Source organism: Cavia porcellus, unplaced genomic scaffold (genome assembly GCF_034190915.1).
Source record: "Cavia porcellus strain 051 isolate PalLab524CR breed Dunkin Hartley unplaced genomic scaffold, mCavPor4.1 scaffold_19, whole genome shotgun sequence".
Classification (NCBI taxonomy): Eukaryota; Metazoa; Chordata; class Mammalia; order Rodentia; family Caviidae; genus Cavia; species Cavia porcellus.
Genome location: NW_026947502.1, coordinates 52,173,339 through 52,192,364, shown reverse-complemented (window position 1 = coordinate 52,192,364; position 19,026 = coordinate 52,173,339). Strand labels below are relative to the sequence as shown.

The window sequence follows — 19,026 nt, the reverse complement described above, 5'->3', positions numbered from 1 at the left end:
AAGATGAGAACAAGAAAGGCTATTGCTTAAGTCACTGCCAGTTCTCTCATGGGAGAAAGCCGGTCTGAGAACAAATTGACATCTTCCTCACCTTCTAATTTGTAAGAGGTGGGATTGCTCTTTCTAGTCAGAATCAGTTTTACTTGGGGTCCTGTGGCTTACAGCAGAACACATCCGAAGTGATTCATAGAGCCTATGATGAGGAATTCAGATACTTCATACAGACAAATTAATACATTTAACATCTGTAAGTTCTTTCAGAGTGGCTATCCATATATGGTGTGTCTATCAGGCTTCCCCACAACTTCTATCTCACATATTCTAGTCTGAGATCAAAGTTAAAGATTCTAGAAGTCAGCAGAGGCAACCCTGTCTGTCCCTAGAAGTTATAATCACTAGTTTTTAATTCACCAGGAAAGTGCAGCCTTTATTTTATCTCTAATTTCTCACTCAATAGCCAACGAATCATTTATTCTATTTCTCTAATATTTTTCTAGCTATATCAACTATGGCCTCAAATACTCATCCTTGATTCTTCATGGCCTCCAGCTACTTGCCTATGAACCTATTCCCATTTATAGCAAAACTTCTCAAAGCCACTGTCTGAAATTCTGGTCTCCACATCGATATTGCTCATCCTTCTATCCACCCTTTCCACAAATTTCCAATTTCTGTGCCCCACTGAAATGGCTTTAGATGTCCATAGATGGCCTCCCTTTGGTCAAATCCAGTGATCGCTTCTATGTCCTTCTCAGACTCAACCTCCTCCTTTCTTCTTAAAATGTGTATCCTCCAGCCTTCATGGTTACCATGCACTTCTGTCCACCTTCCTAACTCACTGAGTACTGATTCAGCATTTTGTGTCTGGCTTCTTCCCAACTCCACAGTGAAGGAGTGATCTCACTCCTCCAGTGTGGGCCTGCTGCCCTCTTCCACCTCAACGTTCCTCCAGTGTGTGCGCTTTTTCAGTCTCACATTGATTAAAATCACCTGTATGTTCATCATTTCCAATTTCACATCTGACCCACTCCACTAAGATGGTGGCTTACATATGAGATATCAACCAGCTGCTTCAGGACATCCATAGTTTATGGTGGCCATATGAATCCACACTTTTGCTTCCCCAAATTCCTCCATAGTGTTCCCCGTCTCAAGGAATGGCATGAGCATACACCTACTGGGAAAGCCTCCTTGATTTATCTGCACTGTGTTGACCCTGTCATCAAAATCCATCAAATGAATTATTTGTCATCCATTCACCAAATACCTGCTGTTGCCCATCCTTTCTCAGAGACTACCCACTGTGCTGCCTTTCCACTGCTTGTACTGTGTTTGTTCTTCCCATTTCTACTGTTTTTGCCCTTAGATCTTCTCTGTGTGTGTGTGTATGTGTGTGTATGTGTGCGCGCGCATGCGTGCTTTTAAGGACTGAAACCAGTGCTCCTGCAAAGGCACTGAGCGATAACCCAGCTCTTAAAAAGGCACTGAGCATATCCCCCGCACCTCTCCCCACTTTTTGAGACAGGGTCTCAGGGTCTCAGGCTGGTTTAAATTTTTCAATTTTCTGCCTCAGACTCCCAGATTCTGGGATTACAAGCATAAGCCACCATGCCTGACCACCATCCTTCAATGCTTAATCCATATAAAAGGCAGAATGATCTTTAAATATATAAATCAGATCCCTTTATTGCTCTGATTAAAACATACCAATGGATTCCATACCACTTGGAGTAATAGCCATTATCTGTTGTGGCCTACAAGGCTGTACACAAAGCCGTCTCAGCCTATGTTGCGGGTGTCTCACTTGACTTTCCTCTTTACTCATATTCCAGATATTACGGCATTTTTTCCCTGTTCCTGGAACACCCGCCTTGTTCCCTCCAGAGTTTCCACCTTCTTGCTGTTCCTTCTGCTTAGCACATCACTTCCGTACTCCCTTGATCCTTCATAGCATTAAGGACTCACATTAAATATTATCATTCGCAGGAATCTTTCCTGGCCTTCGTAAACTCTTAATGTGGCAGGTCACAGTCACATGCCCTTAGTCATCCCTTTTATGCTTATTATCAGCTTTATCCTCATCATAGGGATTATTTCTATCAGAAATAACTTTCTTTATTTAATTGTCTATTGTCTGTCTGTCCCTATCTATGGGAAGGAATCTTATTTCACTCAGCATTTAGAGAAGGATTTGCCTTCCAATATGCACTCACTAAATATGAAAGCATGAATTTATAATTCATATTTTTATCATTTTTAAAAAGCAAAACAGAAAAAAAGGATAGAAATAATACAGAATTTCAAAAAAATAAAAAGAGTAGGAAACAGATTTTGTAACCTGAACAATTGCTTCTAAGATAACAATATGCAATATATTAACCAGTGTTAATTACCTTTATCATTTTTTGCCTTATCTGTTAACTCCCTCTCTGGTTTCTCCAATACATTCTCAATGCCAAACTACATCTAGAGTGATATTTATAACACCAGCCTGTGTACCTGTGTACCAGTCTTAGTCACTTTTCTCTCAGCTGAATTACAATATTTAACACTCTCAACTTAAAGGAGGAGATTATTTTGGCTCATGATTTTTCAAGGATTCAGTCTGTCACTGGTTAGCTCTGAGGCAGGAAGGTATGGTGGAATGGTCTGGCAGCCAGGAAGCAGAGAAAGAAGGGAGGAGTTAGGCAGGAAAATGTATCCTTCCACATCATGCCCCTAAAGATCAGCCTCTAACCAGGTCCCACCTCCTAAGGGCACACTGCACTTAGAACTCTTCTGTGGACTGATCCACCAATGTGCATAGTGCCTCATGGTCTCATCACCTCCTGAAAGTTCCACTTCTAAGTGCATGAGAACTTGGGGGACTTTCCTAGTTCTAAACCATAACAGTTTTCCCTTACTTCCTTCTTCACATCTGTCCTCTGCTACAGCCACGTACAACCACTTTGTAGGAAGCACTATGCCTTGTGCTTCCTGTCTCCTTGCTGTGTGGCCCTCTTGCTTTCCATGTGTCAAACTCAACTCACTCTTCGAAATCACAGTCTTATACTTCTTCCTTACCCAATCAGCCTGCGCAGTGCCACCCTTATTGTTTTCTCAGACTGGAAATAATTTGTTTGTTTATAATTGATTATAGTAGACTTACTTTTTTCAGAATATTAAAGGAAAGATTTCTTTTTTTTATTTAAAAAGAAAAAAGAAAGGACATAAAAAAACAAAGCAGTAAAAGGGTACAAGTAATACAGAATTTCAAGAAAAAAATATACAGTAAGAAATCACTAGTTAATAGGTTACGTATTGTCTTCCTAGAAACAGTTGTCCAAATTATAAAATTAAAGCATATAAAGTGGACATTCATACAGTGAAACTGGAAACAGTTCTGTTCAGTGATCAACAAAAGCTCAGTAATATGGTTTTCCATCCTACACACTCAAACATACCTGTGGTTATATCCCTTAGTCCACCTTCCTTTCCTCTCTGTTTTACAATAACAATTACACTTTTTGGGTTTTATTACTCCCAAGGTTCTTATTACTTTTTTTTTTGAAGAGAATAAGGTGACTAAGCAAAACAGAGTCAGTTAGAACAGAAGGGTGGGCATAGTATATGATGCAAAAATAGAATACCAGATGATCAAAAGTGGTTACCATTGTGCCTCTTGCTATTTTTAAATTGAGTTGCCTATATCATCGGGTCTAATAGAATTGATCAAAACAGTACAGAACAAAACCAATAAAATCTACACTGGAGAACTTACAGGACTTCAAAAAAAGATAATAGTCAAACCATAATGGGCATCACAGTAAATCTTATTGCCTTCAAAGTGGTTGCCTATACCCTCAAACTTGATACTATCAAACCAAATAGAATAGAGTAAAATCAGTCAAAACAAGATGGGGAGAGCAATACTGCGGTTCAAATCAGGTTAATAGGAAAACAAAATGTTACTATAATATGTCCCGCTATTTTTAATTTAGTTTTCCCTTAATTAAAAAAAGAGAGAAAATAGATTAATTTTTAAAAAGGGGGAGATTGAGATAAAAGAGGACATTGTAACAGAATAACGCAGGTCAGAACCAAACAATTTAAGCATCATTGTGTTTCACCACCAGATAATCTAACATAATAGTAGTCACCATAGTGCCTCTTTCCTTGAATTATTTGAGTGTAACTTCAAATGTTATAGCATCAAGCAAATTTTTATAGGCAAAGAGATAATATAGAAACCGTTATTTGTTTTCTATAGTAGACTTATTAAAGATGATGGTTTTTATTCATTTTTAGGGAAACAACTGGCACTCAGTAAATATTTGTGATACAAAATTCATATAAATTAACGACATCTCAATAAAAGAAGAAAAGAGTTTCAGTTAAAATAATATCTAAGTCCTGTCATTAAAAACAATATTAAAATAATAGTGGCCATTTAACTAATTATGCTAACTATGTTATAAATTTTATATGCATTCTCTCTCTTAAAAGTGGTGACAGGGGCCTAGAAAGTTTAATAACTTACCTAATATCGCAAACCTGATGAGCCCAGTATTTGGAAATCAAGCACAATCTTTTGAGAGATTCAAGGCCTAGTACTACAGCTTCTCTCATAGTTACTTGTACAGAAGTACTGATCACCATGGAATAGAGGTCCTCAATGGGACCTGCTCCACTTAGAATAGCCATGATCTCCCTCCCGACAACCACCCAGGCTCCCCAGATACACAAGAAGGTGCAGAGATGCGAGCTGCTGTAATGTATGGGAGGAGGAGCCCCTCAGGCCCAGACACCTCAGTCTCAGCTCTCTCTTCTCACAGGCCTTGTCCTCCTACCTGGGCTGGGCTAAGTCTATTTTCTGTTTCTCTCAACTGAAAGAGTCACCATTAGCTTTGACAGTCAAGTTCCTTCAGGAACCAGTGTCTCCAGACCTGCAATCAATGAGAATGCCATCACCTACCTTGGGCATGCAGATTACCAAATGTCCTGTCGTCTGTGACCTTTTAGCAGAGCTGCTGTCAGGTTTAACTTCTGCAGGAAGGACGAGCTGAAAGGGCTGAAAATGAGTAGAAGTTATTGACAGCACTGGCATGTTACATGGCTGCATTACCTCCTGAGATCTTTTCATCACAAATTTAAGATGTACTGCTCAGTTAAGATATGTATTTAGATTTATTAGGGAAAATAATAAAGAAGATATAAGCTATCCTTAAAATGCATGAACGATTTGATCTATTTTAACAGAAAATCTAAAGAATAGTCACTAAACACAAATAGTGAGAGAGCAATGAGTCTGTTTATGGTTAAAAGGTAATTTATATATAAACTATAACATTTCCATCTTAATGTCTTTAAGCTAAAAACTACTATTTAAAAATGACATAATTCCAGTTGCCATGAATGAAGTCATTAACAATTTAGGCTGTGTGTATTATTTAACTTTATGTAAAGGATACCACGTATATGATAATTTTACAGCCTTTAAAAAGTATATCACAACAGACATCTGCCTAAGATATTAATTTTCTTAAGCAACATTATTATCAGCTGTTTCCCTCCCAGCCCGTATATCGATCCCACGGTATAAAACCATCTGCCTAAAAAGTAGCACTGTGACCGGGTTTTCTCTTTTCCTATTTTACTAACAGTTTCTAAAATGTTTAAGACAGCGCAGCTCAGTACAAGCTTTAGGGCTGTATTCTACAGGGTTGTACGCACCTTTCCTTTCACCATTACTCGTACATACATTGGCTGCACATCAACGTCAATTAAAGAGGTATCCATATACCTTCAAAATTAAACATACCAAAGCTTAAAGTTTTCAAAAAATAATTGGTTCAAAAATTTTCAGATACAAATTCGCATTTACAGAACCATTTAAAATGAAAGGCATTTTAAATTTTCATGCTAAGCAGGTTTTTTAGATTAGTCTTACAATAATCCCTAGTCCAGAGGAAATTCAACACATCAGCAATTACAGTTTTAGACCAACAAGTATACTTGGCATTGATTGCCCCTAACCCAAAAATATCTAAGGTCTGAAACACCAGAGGTATGCAAAAAACAGTTTGCTGTGTTCTTTCATGAATATTTTATTTTAAGCCCCTACGACGTGAATAGCCTGGAATGCTGAGTCTACTGCAATTGAAGCTTGTAGTCACCAGCTCCAGCCTCCTCGGATGCTCTAGGAGCCTGGCAGCTGTTTTGAAGCTGTGCTTGCACCATCTTTCATGGGAGAGGAGCTTCCTTCTCTCCCCCTTGAAGTCATATCGTACTGAGTAAGCAGTCTTCTTTTGATGTCAGTGACCCCAAGATCAGGTTCTCCTTGTCTTGTGAGTAAAGGAGAACCTTAGATTTAATATTACTCCTTAAAATAAGGAGTTTTTTTCTATCTTAAAATATTGACTCTGAGCATTAGATAATGCAGTCATGATTAAAAAAAATCACCAACATTAAGACAGTGAAGGGAAGGTTACAGGTTTAGGCTTTGGTGTCACAAAGACTTGTGAAGAATCCACCCCACTGCTTCCTCCTTAGAGCACATTTCCATCTCTTCACTTAGCCCTTCTGAGCCTCAGTTTCCTCATGAGTACAATGAGAATGTCAGTGTCTTACTGCCAAGGTCACTGTAAGATCACACGTCTGCTGCCTAGTACATAATGCTAAAAACTAGTGTTATGCTATTTCATAAACATTATAATAAAAATAAACACAAATTTTCTTGCCATGCAATGCATAGTTACTACTTTGATGATTACATATTCTTTCCCTTGCTTAGGTTCTCTTAATGTGTTTACCTGTTCTTCCCTGCAAGGATTCTCTTTGTCTGAAATGACCCTGCTAGTTTGGTTAGAGCAAGCTACTCCTCTTCCTTCTATCTGTATTGCTCATGTCATCAAATTTTCCTGACCGTCCCACAGCACCAATCACCAAACACTCACCTCTATATGCACAAACTATTATTCTGCATCCCTGACCCTGTCACTGCCCATTAGAGCACACTTTCCCCTTTTACTGACTCATTAGGTGCCTGGTTGTCTGCTGTCTTCATCCTTTTCCACCCCATGCCCTGCAGTGGGCCATAAGCTATAGGAGAACTATGATTGCATCTGGAATAGGCTCATTACAATCTCCTGTGAGCAGCACGTACTAAGTATTCTACACATATTTGCTGAATAAAGGCAGAAAGCATATAAGAATGAATGGCTTTAATTTCATAAACCATCTCATGAGTCAACAAGTATAATTCGTTAGACAGAAAGATGGGAATACAAGGGTTTGACTACAGACTGGAAAAATATAACCACTCTTTGAAATCCATATACATAGCCATGAGAAAAGCTTACTACTTGAATAGGAGGCAACCTGCAGACTTAAAGGGAAAGCTTTATATATTCACTAAACTCCAGAAATAAGGCTTAAACATGGAAAATGTTAGGCAGAAAATTAGACACTAGCAGGCTGGAGAAAGGATTTGAAAACCAAAGCAGACATGATGCTGCTTTTCTTTTTTTCCTTTGCTTTTTTAATCATTAGCTTTAGATAAAATCTATAGAAGCTTGTAGTTTCAAACTTTTGCTCAATAGAATGTTACATCGTCTGAATGCCAATGAGACCGAAGGGCTATAAAAAGAACAGACTATGGGTGAAAGATTGGAAAAAACCTTAAGTTCTCAAAAGAACTTAAATGGAAAATATCCACTTAGGCAGTAAACAGGGACCTAGTAGGTCAACACAGATTATTTTGCTTGTAAAAGGACAATGACCTCAGAGGAAAGACAATATTCCTTGAAAGACTCAGTTAATCTTACAAATGTAACCTGAGATCTTGATCAGTGCAACTGCCATCTGGGCACTTGCCAGCCTTCATGCTTGAAGGTGCAGGGTTCTCTTTCTCTGACAATCTATTATTTGGCAATAAACTCAACCCATGCTTTATAGGAAGGCCTTCATATCTGGTCTGAAACAGCTTGTAGAAGATACAAAGAACTGAGATGAGCAGCCAGTTCTTCATGGCATTAGGACTTTCCTGTGGAAGGACCCAGCTTCCTGCTAGGAGAAAGGACATAAAAGAATAAAATAAAGAGTATTTAACCGAAAACAACATAAATACTGATTGTTGATCTACAGAACAAGAGGTCATTAAGTCAGAAGGGAGAGCTGGAAACTCATTAAAAGCAGTTACAGGAAGCAAATGAAGACAAGGGGTGGGAGATAGCTTGATGTGAAGAGGAAGAGACCAGGCTGAGACCAATCCATCTCTATCAGCCAACAGTGCAAAAAAAATGTCCATCAGTTGGGAAAAAATAATGATGTGAGCTATATTCATACAGTGGAATATCAGGAAAACATAAAACAGAAGGACACTGTGGCACATCCTATAGCTATGCCTTCAAGAGATAAAGTGAGTGACCTAGATGTCTTCAGATAACACCCAGGTGGAAGGTTATACAAGCTGAGGAGTGTATGTAAAGGCCATGGAATTTCAGGAGAAGACAGAAGCAACAGTCTGATGTAGGAGTGAGGGACAAGCAGGACATCTTGCCACTCCTATCCACTTAGCATAGTCTGTGGGAAGGAGCCAGTTATGAGGTAGGAAGGTGCAGGGGCACCTACCTGATTGGTGCACCCCCAGCCTCTAGGATGGGATAACAGAGAGAGTCTTCTTATTATGTCAAAGCATTTTGGAAAAATAAATAAGACTACAAAAGTAATATGGCAGTCACAAGAACAGAGTCGGTCACTGCCAAACCAACATCAGAAGTCAGGAAAGCGCTGAGAAATTATTTAAACTGTTTTCCATATTCTAGTGGGCAAAGCCATGGCATTGTGAGCTCATTAACTTCTCCTTTAATTTTCACACTTTTAAAAATCACAGTGGGTTTTGTTTCAAAAGAAAAGAGATTTCATTTAACCACATGGCAAGCCAAATTTCATTCCAAGTATTTCAGCACACAAAAGATTTTTACCAAGAATAAAAACTGATGGAAAGCTATCAAATAATGTATAATAAATGCCTTTACCTATAGACAGCCAGGTCCAGGATGATCTGATTATGTTTTTCATCATCTTTCAAAAAGAAATCAAGCCTAAAAATAATACATTGGAGAAGAAAAAGATATTTTTAAGATACTACACGTACAATCTCATCACATAATCAAGAATAAATTTGATAATAATTATTTCCAATGACAAACTTATTTTGAGAGTGGCACAATAAAATAACATGTTAATTTTAAAACTGCAATAAAAAGCTATCAATAAATAAGATATCAATAAATTACATGCTTGTATTGTTTACATAAGAGAATTTTAAGGTCAAGTCCATAAAAACAATTGGTTTTGGTGCAGAGATGGAGACATCTGGTGGCTAAAGTTTTCCTTTCCATTTCATTTGCATTTGCCAAAAAGCAAATGAATCACTGGAATTAATGGATATTTAAATAGATTTTCAGCTCCCTTAGCCAATACTTCTATTCTTAAAAATGTTCAACAGTGTCGTCTTTTTCTTGGCCACCTTTTTCCTTCTCCTTTCATTGCTAACATTGCCATTGTTCTGGGGAAGGCTCAGGCTGACAGTGCTTTATATCTCCACTTTATAGATGAAGAAACAGAAGCTCACAGAGGTGGGCCCAGCCAGAGAAGCAGCCAGGGAATCCTGGAGAGACAGGGTGTAAAGTTCTGAGGCTTTCAACTGTATCATGAAGCCAAATCCTAAGCATGGTTTCCATGCCGTTGCTATACTATTCAGAACTATTTGGTCCATTTCCTTCTGACTACCTCACTTACTGTGTGATTTATTAAATATTAAAGAATATAAGCTAAATTGGAAGATGCAAAGTTGGCAGCAGACGTGGCTCCTGGCAATGGGTCTGCTATGGCAGGCACGTCTCATTGCACCCAAAGATCCAGCATTGTAGGGCTTCTTTGTGGTCTCAAATGACCCTTGCATTCTGGAACCATCTCCAGAGCTTTTTTCTGTGCTAATCTCCCCTGTTTTGATTGCTTATTCCCCAATACAGCCAAATTGAACTCTCCCTTCATGTATCACTGAAAGTTAGTTTCAGAGAGGTTTTCTCTAGCACTGATGCTATTCACTTCCATGTTCTGCTCATTCTTTATCCTTGGTAATAGGCCTCCTGATTTCAATTACCCACAAAACTATATAGCACAAAGACTATATTTTCTAGCCTCCTTTGCGCTTTGGTGAAGTCCTGTGATTTTCTTTTGCAAGGGGAAATATTGTATAGTGCTTTCCGAGAATTTTTCTTAAGAAAAAGAACTTGTCTTCCTTCTGTATTCAGCAAAGAAAAGTTTGTGGAAGCTAATGGATGAACCAAGGAGACTACTTAACAAGATGTTGCAATTGTCTTGGCAAGAGGAAGAAATAAGGTTATGATGATGGAGTTACTGGGAAGTGGTTGGAGTCCAGTTGGATAGAAGGAAGAGCTCATGGGCTCACCAGCAAAATGAGATAGAGAAGAAGCAAGGATGAACCCAAGGGTTTTGGTCTCAGCAAATGAGAGGATTCTTGTTACTGTGGTGGAGAACAGTGGGAGACAAGCACATCATGGTGGAGAGCGGGGGCTGGATAGAAATCAGGAGTTCTGCTTTAGCCATATATTTATGATTACTGTTTTATATCAACACAGTGAAGTCACATAGCCAATAGAATGTTTTAGTCCTGAGTTCAGGGAAGAGATCAGATTTGGTTATGAGCAATATAAAGACAGGGTTCAAAGCTGTGGAGTTCAATGAGATTCTCTAAGAGTGAGGAGTTTTCTCCAGAGCACATAGGAAACAAAACAGAAAGGATCCAGTTAACCACAACAGAAGGAATAGGAAGGAAAAGAAAAATCAGAAGCAAAGGCAAGACAGTGCTTTTAAAAGAAACATCATGCTCAATTAGACCAGATTCACTAGATCGAGCAAGATAGTGCTGAGCTATGAACACTGATATACCAATAATATGACCAATGGTATTTCTTGGTAATAGCAAACCCAGAATGATTTCAAGAAAAAATGGCAAGTAAGAAATTGGAGACTGCATATGGACAACATTAAGAGGGGCATAAAAAACAGACTGTTATCTGGCCAGGACACTGGGGAAAGGGAGACCTCAGCTTTGTCCTGTTTTAAGGCACACAGAAATTATTACAATTGGTGTGCATGCTAGCGTTACTAGGCCAGTAGAGTGGAGAGAACTGATGCAGGAGAGCTGGCATCATTGATAGATAATCTTGCAGGAAGTAGGCAGGGATATGAGAACCATCAGAGACTCAATCATATCAGCAGGCTTGTCCTTGGAGCAGGAGAAGAGAGAGTGTGACACAGGTACGGACCTGCTGGTAAACTAGTGTTGGGAGGAAACAACCACCGCTTCTGGTTTCTCAACAAAATAAGAAGTAAAGCCTATGGTTAAGCTGTGGAATATAAGGTGGTGCCAGAGGTAAGTGGAAAGGAAAGGAGCGGGGAGCAGCCTGCAGGAGGCTAGAGGATGCACTGCCCAAGACAGTGCAGAAAGCACTCCAGCAGAGTCCACTCAAGACTGTGGCCATGTGAAAGTAAGACCAGCAGGCGGAGGCAAAGGGTTCCCCCAGCCACCGGGAGTGGGCAGGGTGCTGGATTTAAGTAGTGTTGGAATTTGTGAGGTGAGGACAACAGAGGGAGGGAAAGACAGGGGAGTTGATGTGCCCTGGATTGATTTCTGTGAGGAACCCTAGTACCAAGGCAGGGTGAGAGATGGTGAGGACTGAAGGGCTGGGGAAAGTACAAAGGAAAAGGGCTGGGAAAGGGTGACTTGACTCATGCGTAAATGGGGCCAGTGGGCTCCCAAAAATGTAGGTGATGGTGCTCAATGAGGTGAAGAAGACTGAGGTGGAAGAAACAATGATGGTAGAAATCTAAGAATGAATCAGAGGTGGGAAATAGGTGGGTGGGGGTGAGGTGGGGGAAGACCCGAGCACTCAGGGCTTCTGATGATATGTGGTGAAGCTGCCATGGCTGGCAGAGAAGAGGCTGAGATGGGTCTGGGTGCTAGCGTGATGGGAGAGGGTAGAGGTTTGAGATTTCCTATATTAATCTGACAAGGGCAGTAACAAGGGGAAGGGCCAGTGTATTAGAATGGCCTGTGCGTCACAGAACCAGGCAAGTTTAAAGCAAGAGGAAAAGGATCTGAAAGCAGCCATGGGTGAACCTCCCTGTGGTTCACATTGGGGTACATGAATGGCAATGGAAGCAAAGTCTCAGCTTCTGTTAGTGGAAGGAGAAGATGGCACATGGAGCAAGAAGGCTGGGGACACAGGCTTTGCTGGTGAAGCATAACCTCCGGAGGGCACAGGAGAAGGTGAGGGTCAAGGAAAGGAGACAAAATGAGTGGGGTTCGGCCTATGTGGGAATAAGATTTAGGAGGAAGGGGCTGGAGATTTAGCTCAGCGGTATAAGAACCTGCCTTGCAAGCAGGCGGTCGCGAGTTCGATCCCTGGTACCAATAAAAAAAAAAAAATTGGGGAGGAAGTAGATGAACTAGGTGGGTGACTGGGCATGGAGGGAGTGGGCAGTAGTAGGGGGAGGTGGTGAGTAATTCATTTTTCATAGCATCTCCCTAAGTAAATCGATTTTAGAGGCAGAGAGTGTGGTCAATGTGATGGGAAATAAAATGGTCTTACTAAGGGTACCTGGAGCTCTGGGGTCTCCCTTGTGCCCTGTCTAGGCTGGATCTTTAAGCTACATGAAGATAGCTCCTACTGCACTTGCTGCCAAGTCCCTGGGCCCAGCCTAGAACCTGCTGCTGTGTCCTGTTTGCTGACTAGAGAAGGTATGTGGCAGGCGGAGAGGGAGGCTGGAGATGCGATCTGGAAGTCACTAGAACTGGGCGAGCAAGGGCCAGACAGACACCCCACCAAACAGTCACAGGACCTTGCGCAAGTCACTTCTGCTCTCAGATTCAGGTTTTAGAGCTATGGAAGAGAAATCTTGCCTACTTCCCGTGATGGCTGGGAATATGAATGATTCTAGACAGTGCCCTTATCATTATCACAGTAATAGCACAGCAAATGAAATGATGAAAGTGAACAAATGAGATTTAACCCACAGACTTGTTTGTCTCTGTTTAGGACACACAAGGCCTTTCGGCTACTTTCTAGTTTTCAACTTTAAGACAAATAGATAGGGCAGATCAGACATTGTTAAGCTTGAGGACTTCCAGTTTGAATATTTTTCCTTTCTCATTAACTTCATTGAGGTATTTACATCAATTTCTTCCCCTAGCTTTTGAATGCTTAGAAAATGAGGTCCAGAATATAATGTAGATGCAAGAAGATCCATCAGTATTCTTAGCCAGCTTGTTCATGGCAGAGTTTTAAAAATTCATAAACCAACAATGATGCAGTGGTAATTTCCAGGCACAAAATTGTATATGGTCCAAACTTTCATTGAATACATAAATAACTATGATTCCGTATGTCGGGACCATTTTCTAGATGCCAAGGAAATTATGCAGTTGAAAATGTAATAGATGTTTGGCTTTTAAATGTGTGCCAAAATGACACTATTATTAGACTCATCAAGCTTATTAGGAACCATCACTACAGTCTTCGCAGAGCAGGTGAGTCAGCCATGCAGGAGGGCTGCTCCTTCTGGTCTCCCCGGCCTCACCTACTTGGGCTCATTGACATTCAGGGCCTTTCCGGAGTCAGTGACCAACGTCCGCAGTGGCTTCACTTCTTTCTTCTTTTTGCTGAACATTGGGGGGCAGTGGGAACAAGAGGCAAAGGGGGAGGAGAAAATAAAAAGAATACGAAAGTAATTAATACGTCTTTTGTGAAAGTTTCAGAAGAATCAAACGTTTTTGAATATATAAACAATTCCCTTATTAAGTCAATTACTTTAATGTTGTACTGGGGATTAATCAAGCCAGATTTTAAATGGATGTATCCATATCTGTAAAAAAAAAAAAAAAAAAAAAATTGGATGGGGGAAGAAAATTTCTTTTCATGAAATAACTGTGAATACCCATGAATATTTAAATGAGTCTGTTTTATGCATGATTTACCCAGATAACTGTCAATTGTGCACAGTTTCTGCTTTAGTTAAAATTATAATTTTTAAAATATAATTAAAGTGTATTCTATAGAAATAAAAATACCAGTACATAAAGATCTATGTAAAAACATATTTCTCACAAATTCATTTGTAGTGGCAAAACCAAAAATTGTAAATGTCTGTTCAGGATGGGTGACTGGATCTGCTATAGCACATTAATACTATAAAATATCTTAATAACTATTTAAATTTTTTTTCGCTCTTTACCTACTGATCTAAAAATAACATGTTTTAGTGAAAACAAATACAGTATATAAAATATAAGTCTACTTCTTTGTGGTGCTTCCGTGAAGTACAGGACCCCAACCATGCCAGGCAAGCCTTCTACAACTAAGCTACCAGTCCAGCTCAATTTTTAAAAATTTAAATCCCAATTTTACTCTGCAAAAATGATTTACATGATTATAGGCAAACCAATGTACAATAGTATCAGCCAACCTACTAAAGCCCATGTCACTAAAGGAAAAGAAAATAAAAAAAGATTATTATGAAATAATGTAAAATAAAAATTTAGTCAATTTCTATTTAAAATATCTGGAAGAAATATTTTTAAAACCTTGAATAGGTATATATGGACAAGATCTAAAAGATAAGACAGACAAATTTGTTCAGTTGATAGAATTGTAGGCTATGTTTGCTTTGAATTTCTACTGTCCCTTTAAAAGGTATTTTGTGTCAGTTAACTTTATTTTTAAAAATTATATTCTGCATCTTAAACTGGAATTCTGATTCCATTTAGGCTGCTATTTCAATACTGAGGATAACTGAATGGTATTCAGAAATACCCGACTTCACCCTAGATCTGGTGGGCAAGGACCAGGTTAGGAAGAAAGGTTTTCTCTTGTCTCTGGATTCTCCCAGCTAGTGACAATGACCAGTCACAGGCAAACACCTCTGGAACTCAGTGGGCTGGGCAGGCTCCAGCACAATACACAGGACAGCTCAGACCTCCAATGAACTCAGCCTTACTCTTTTACATGCCAGGGATCAAAAACACAACAAAAGAAAACAACATTCCCCTGGTTTCAGGCTCAGCATACCTCACACATATACCTATATAAATACAACCTGCGTGTGTGTGTGTGTGTGTGTGTGTGTGTGTGTGTGTGTGTGTGTGTCTGTGTGTGTGTGCTAGAAATATGGTATATATTCTATAAACATGTGGAATTTTCATTCCAAGGGCTCTTGAATCTGCATAATACATTCACATTTAATGGCTCATCTAATTATCTTTTCTTTGTTTCTGTGTGTGTGTGTGTGTGTGTGTGTGTGTGTGTGTGTGTCTTTTTGAGACAGAGTCTCACTGTGTCGTTCAAGCTGGCCTTGGGACTCACTTTGTAGCCTAGGCTGGTCTCGAACTTGCAACAATCCTCCTGCCTCAGCCTCCCAAGTACTGGGATTATAAGAGTGTGCCACCATGCCCGGCTTCATCTAATTTTCTTAACAAAATAGTAGAGTGAAAAAATAGATATATAGGTCTTATTTAATGTGAGGAAATAGACGCGGAAATAGAATTTGTGAACTTGCAAATATCACTTAGCAAGTGACAGGTCAAAGCACACACTGTCTCATGTTAGGCCAGTGCTCCTCCAAAAGCAACAGAGATCATTCCATGGGTAACTACCCCATCTACCAACAAGTCTCAGGTAACATTTCACTTAGTTGTTGTATCTCCTTATATTTCTAATAAACTAAAAATATTTGATGAGATCAGCAGAGACTTCAATAGTCTTTCTACTGATAATCATAGGAAGATATACTGTGTAGTGTTCATCTCACTGTCACGCAGATTGCTGTATTTCACAGCTAATTCATTATGTTTCACGAGACAGTAAATTACAGCCATTCCTGTAAGTGATGCGTTGTGCTAGGCTTAGGCAATGGCATGAAGTGGAATGACACAGAGTCTGTCTTTGAAAAGTACATGAAAAGAGTGGCTTCCAACAAATCATCAGGTTACATGTAAACACTTCAAAAAGTGAAATCACATTCTTAACTGTCCAAGAGAGTTATATTGTGAGCATAAAATGTCAAATGAAATTAATTCTCTTTCTCCATTTCAGAAATTTCTAGAAATAATTTGAAGGAGTTCATTCAATCCACAATGACCTTTTTACTTGTACTCTGCCAACTAGTATTTCTAACCCAGGCCATGCTATTCCTAGATATTCACGCAATGGTTAAAATGTCAAAGACATACAAACAAAATTTCACCTCAAATGCCATGATTCATTTTCTTATAAAGAAGCATAATGAATGTAAGCCAATACAATTCAATAAAAAGCTTTATTTAATAAAAGTAAAGTTATATTTTACTTTCATAAAAAGTAAAGCTAAGAAAAGCTTAACACAAATGATGAGAAAAATAATCTACAATCATGAAAATGCAGTCCTTCAGAGTACTGTCCCATTCTTGATGATGGGAATATATATGATACCTTAATTTTTCTTGTTCTTTCCGTTGCTTTTCCACATGTCTGAGAGTTTCCAGTCTAGATTCCGGAGTATACAGAGAGGGTTTGTTCCAGAATTCCAGGTCATCTTCACTTCCATTCAATTTCTTTGTGCTGCGTGCATCTTCTTGTATTTCTGGTAGCTGGACTTGTTCTTTGTTCTCTGACGAAGATGGGCTAAGGAAAGCAAGCAGACACAGAGCATGGAAGATCAAGAGTTCCCTTAAATGTCTCATGCAGTTTCCTTAGGTTCACTTCCTACCTTTGAATGAAAAAATGCTTCCTGGTGTCTCTCTAGCTAAGTTGTTCTGGTTTCCAGCTCAGCATAATATACATTACCTACCCTCATGTATATGCAGATAAAACATACTGTGTATACATGTACATGTGCATGCTAGGAATACAGTACACATCAAGAGACCCAAGTTGGAGGAAATCACTGTCACATGACTGAAACAGGCTTGCATCCTCTGTCAGCGCAGTATCAGATTCATAGGCTCATAGGCCTGGCTGATCTGCATTACCTGGGGAGCCATACAAAAGGTAACATTTCCTGGCCTCCCATCAAAAGCTCATCAGTTGATCTGGGTGAAGCCCTGGAATGCCTGGGACATTAGTTCGCAAGAGGTTCTGATGATCAAGCAAGCAATGAGACCAGGGAACTTCAATAATCCATTTCCAGGTCTACCTCAGTGCTACCCACTACTGTTGACTCTAGTGTGTGCACTGGGTCACACTCGTTCCAGGTCCTTTACTGACTCTTTCCCTCCAAAACTTCCTGGTGGGACACAGGAGACCTTCCACAGTATGGCCTATGCATATTTATTTTTTGTAGTTAACTACTGATTATGTAGCTTTAATATTGTAATAGTTTTTTGTTCTCTTTTATCCTTGTTTTGGACTGTCAGAGAATTAAATGATGTGTTTACAGATCCCTGCATGGATATTGTATGAAATAGTCCACATTCATTCAATACAAGTTTAAGAAATATTTTCTGAATGGCAGGCATTGGAAACAGAATCCTGGTCAAGGAAGATCATGACACCACTTTCAGAAGATGATTCTATTCCAGCAGGAGAAAATGACGTTATTAAAACAGTAAACGTTGGGTACGGTTGCCGCCCTCCCCCATCTCTCTTTAGAATATGCACTTTGTTAGAAAATGGATTAAATGAAACAGGTACATGAAGCCTTTAGTACCAAGTCTGTCAAGTAGTAAGTACTCAGTACATGTCAAGTTTGGTCGTTGTTGTTACTGACACGAGGTAACACAGAAGGCTTATTTAGTTCATCTTCATACAAGATGCTTTTCAAAGAATGCATCCATTCTTTGTAATAAAAGTAATAAAACATGACATTTAACTAGTGTAAATGACCTGGAATAAAATCCTGCTTAGCTTCTCTATATATTAATGGACCTAGGTATTTTAATAAATAAAAGATGCAAATTATTGAAAGTAAATGCTCTGCCATACAGCTCTCCTTCTTTAAGGTATTGAAAAAACAATGTATAAAGGAGACCTATACCATTCTACAATATTCTAGCTAATTGCAACTAGAATAATTGATTCCATTTTCATTAAGTGACTTCTTCCTGTAGAGTAATTAACTGGCTTACTTTTACCTTTTGCAACTTAACATAATAAAATAAAATAACTCTAAGAAACACTACCAGGAATATAAACTAAGCAACATAAGTCTGCAAAAGGAAAATGGGCACAAATATAGGTAGCTAGTTGATAAAATAAGGTCCATTAACACTTGAACAACAAAATCTCCTTTTCATTACTGCCTTTACCACTGCTCTCAGAACCCTCTTCCCACACAGGAACGGATCGCAGAGTTCTAGAACACTTTCAAGAACATGCTCATCTCAAGTAAAATCACTTCCAGGCATTAAAAGTCAGTAGTTTAACAAGGCTTCAGACATACACCTAAATCCTACTTTCTTCTTTCTCTAAGCTTCTCTCTCCCTTCATCTGAGCTGTGGACAGGCGAGGCACAACAGCTATTCCTATCCCGCTTGGTTTATTTGAATACACTGCCCTGTGATCTATCTCACTGGGACTTTTGGGGCCCCCTGCCTTCAGTTCGGGGCCAGAGGGCAGTATGGGAAGAGGTGAGTGTTGCTGATATGACCACTGTTGTTAGAAACTCAGTGTTGCTGCCTTGTCTGGGCCGACACTCAGACACCCGTTTTTCCTCTCGTGGGCCCTCCTTCAGTTCCCGGAGATACTGTGAGCATCCTCTAGGGACATCATTCTCTGTCAGGATGGTCAGTATGCTCCCCTGCTAGTCCTGCCATGACAGCTCTTCAGCTTCTCCCACTGATAATCCAACCCACACTCGCTTACTGCCTTTACCCTCTTGGGCAGATCAAGCCAGGCTTCTTCTGCCACATGTTCTTGGCCTTGGAAATGCTTGCATTGTGAGCTTTTCCATTAATCTGTGTCTTTCCTGATCCTCTCTTCCAGA

General features: G+C 39.5%; 1 protein-coding gene across 7 annotated transcripts in view; it reads right to left on the bottom strand.

Annotated features, from left to right (window-relative positions):
- Window positions 1-19,026, bottom strand: part of Dnaaf11 (dynein axonemal assembly factor 11) — a 111,983-nt gene that overhangs the window by 51,631 nt on the left and 41,326 nt on the right. For all 7 annotated transcript variants that reach the window (XM_063231064.1, XM_063231062.1, XM_063231061.1 and 4 more), the window contains 5 exons: window positions 16,536-16,727; window positions 13,655-13,732; window positions 9,018-9,083; window positions 5,713-5,782; window positions 4,955-5,050 (listed from right to left, as the gene is read on the bottom strand). In XM_063231064.1, coding sequence (XP_063087134.1) covers window positions 4,955-5,050; window positions 5,713-5,782; window positions 9,018-9,083; window positions 13,655-13,732; window positions 16,536-16,727 — 502 coding nt within the window. The remainder of the gene's footprint in view (window positions 1-4,954; window positions 5,051-5,712; window positions 5,783-9,017; window positions 9,084-13,654; window positions 13,733-16,535; window positions 16,728-19,026) is intronic.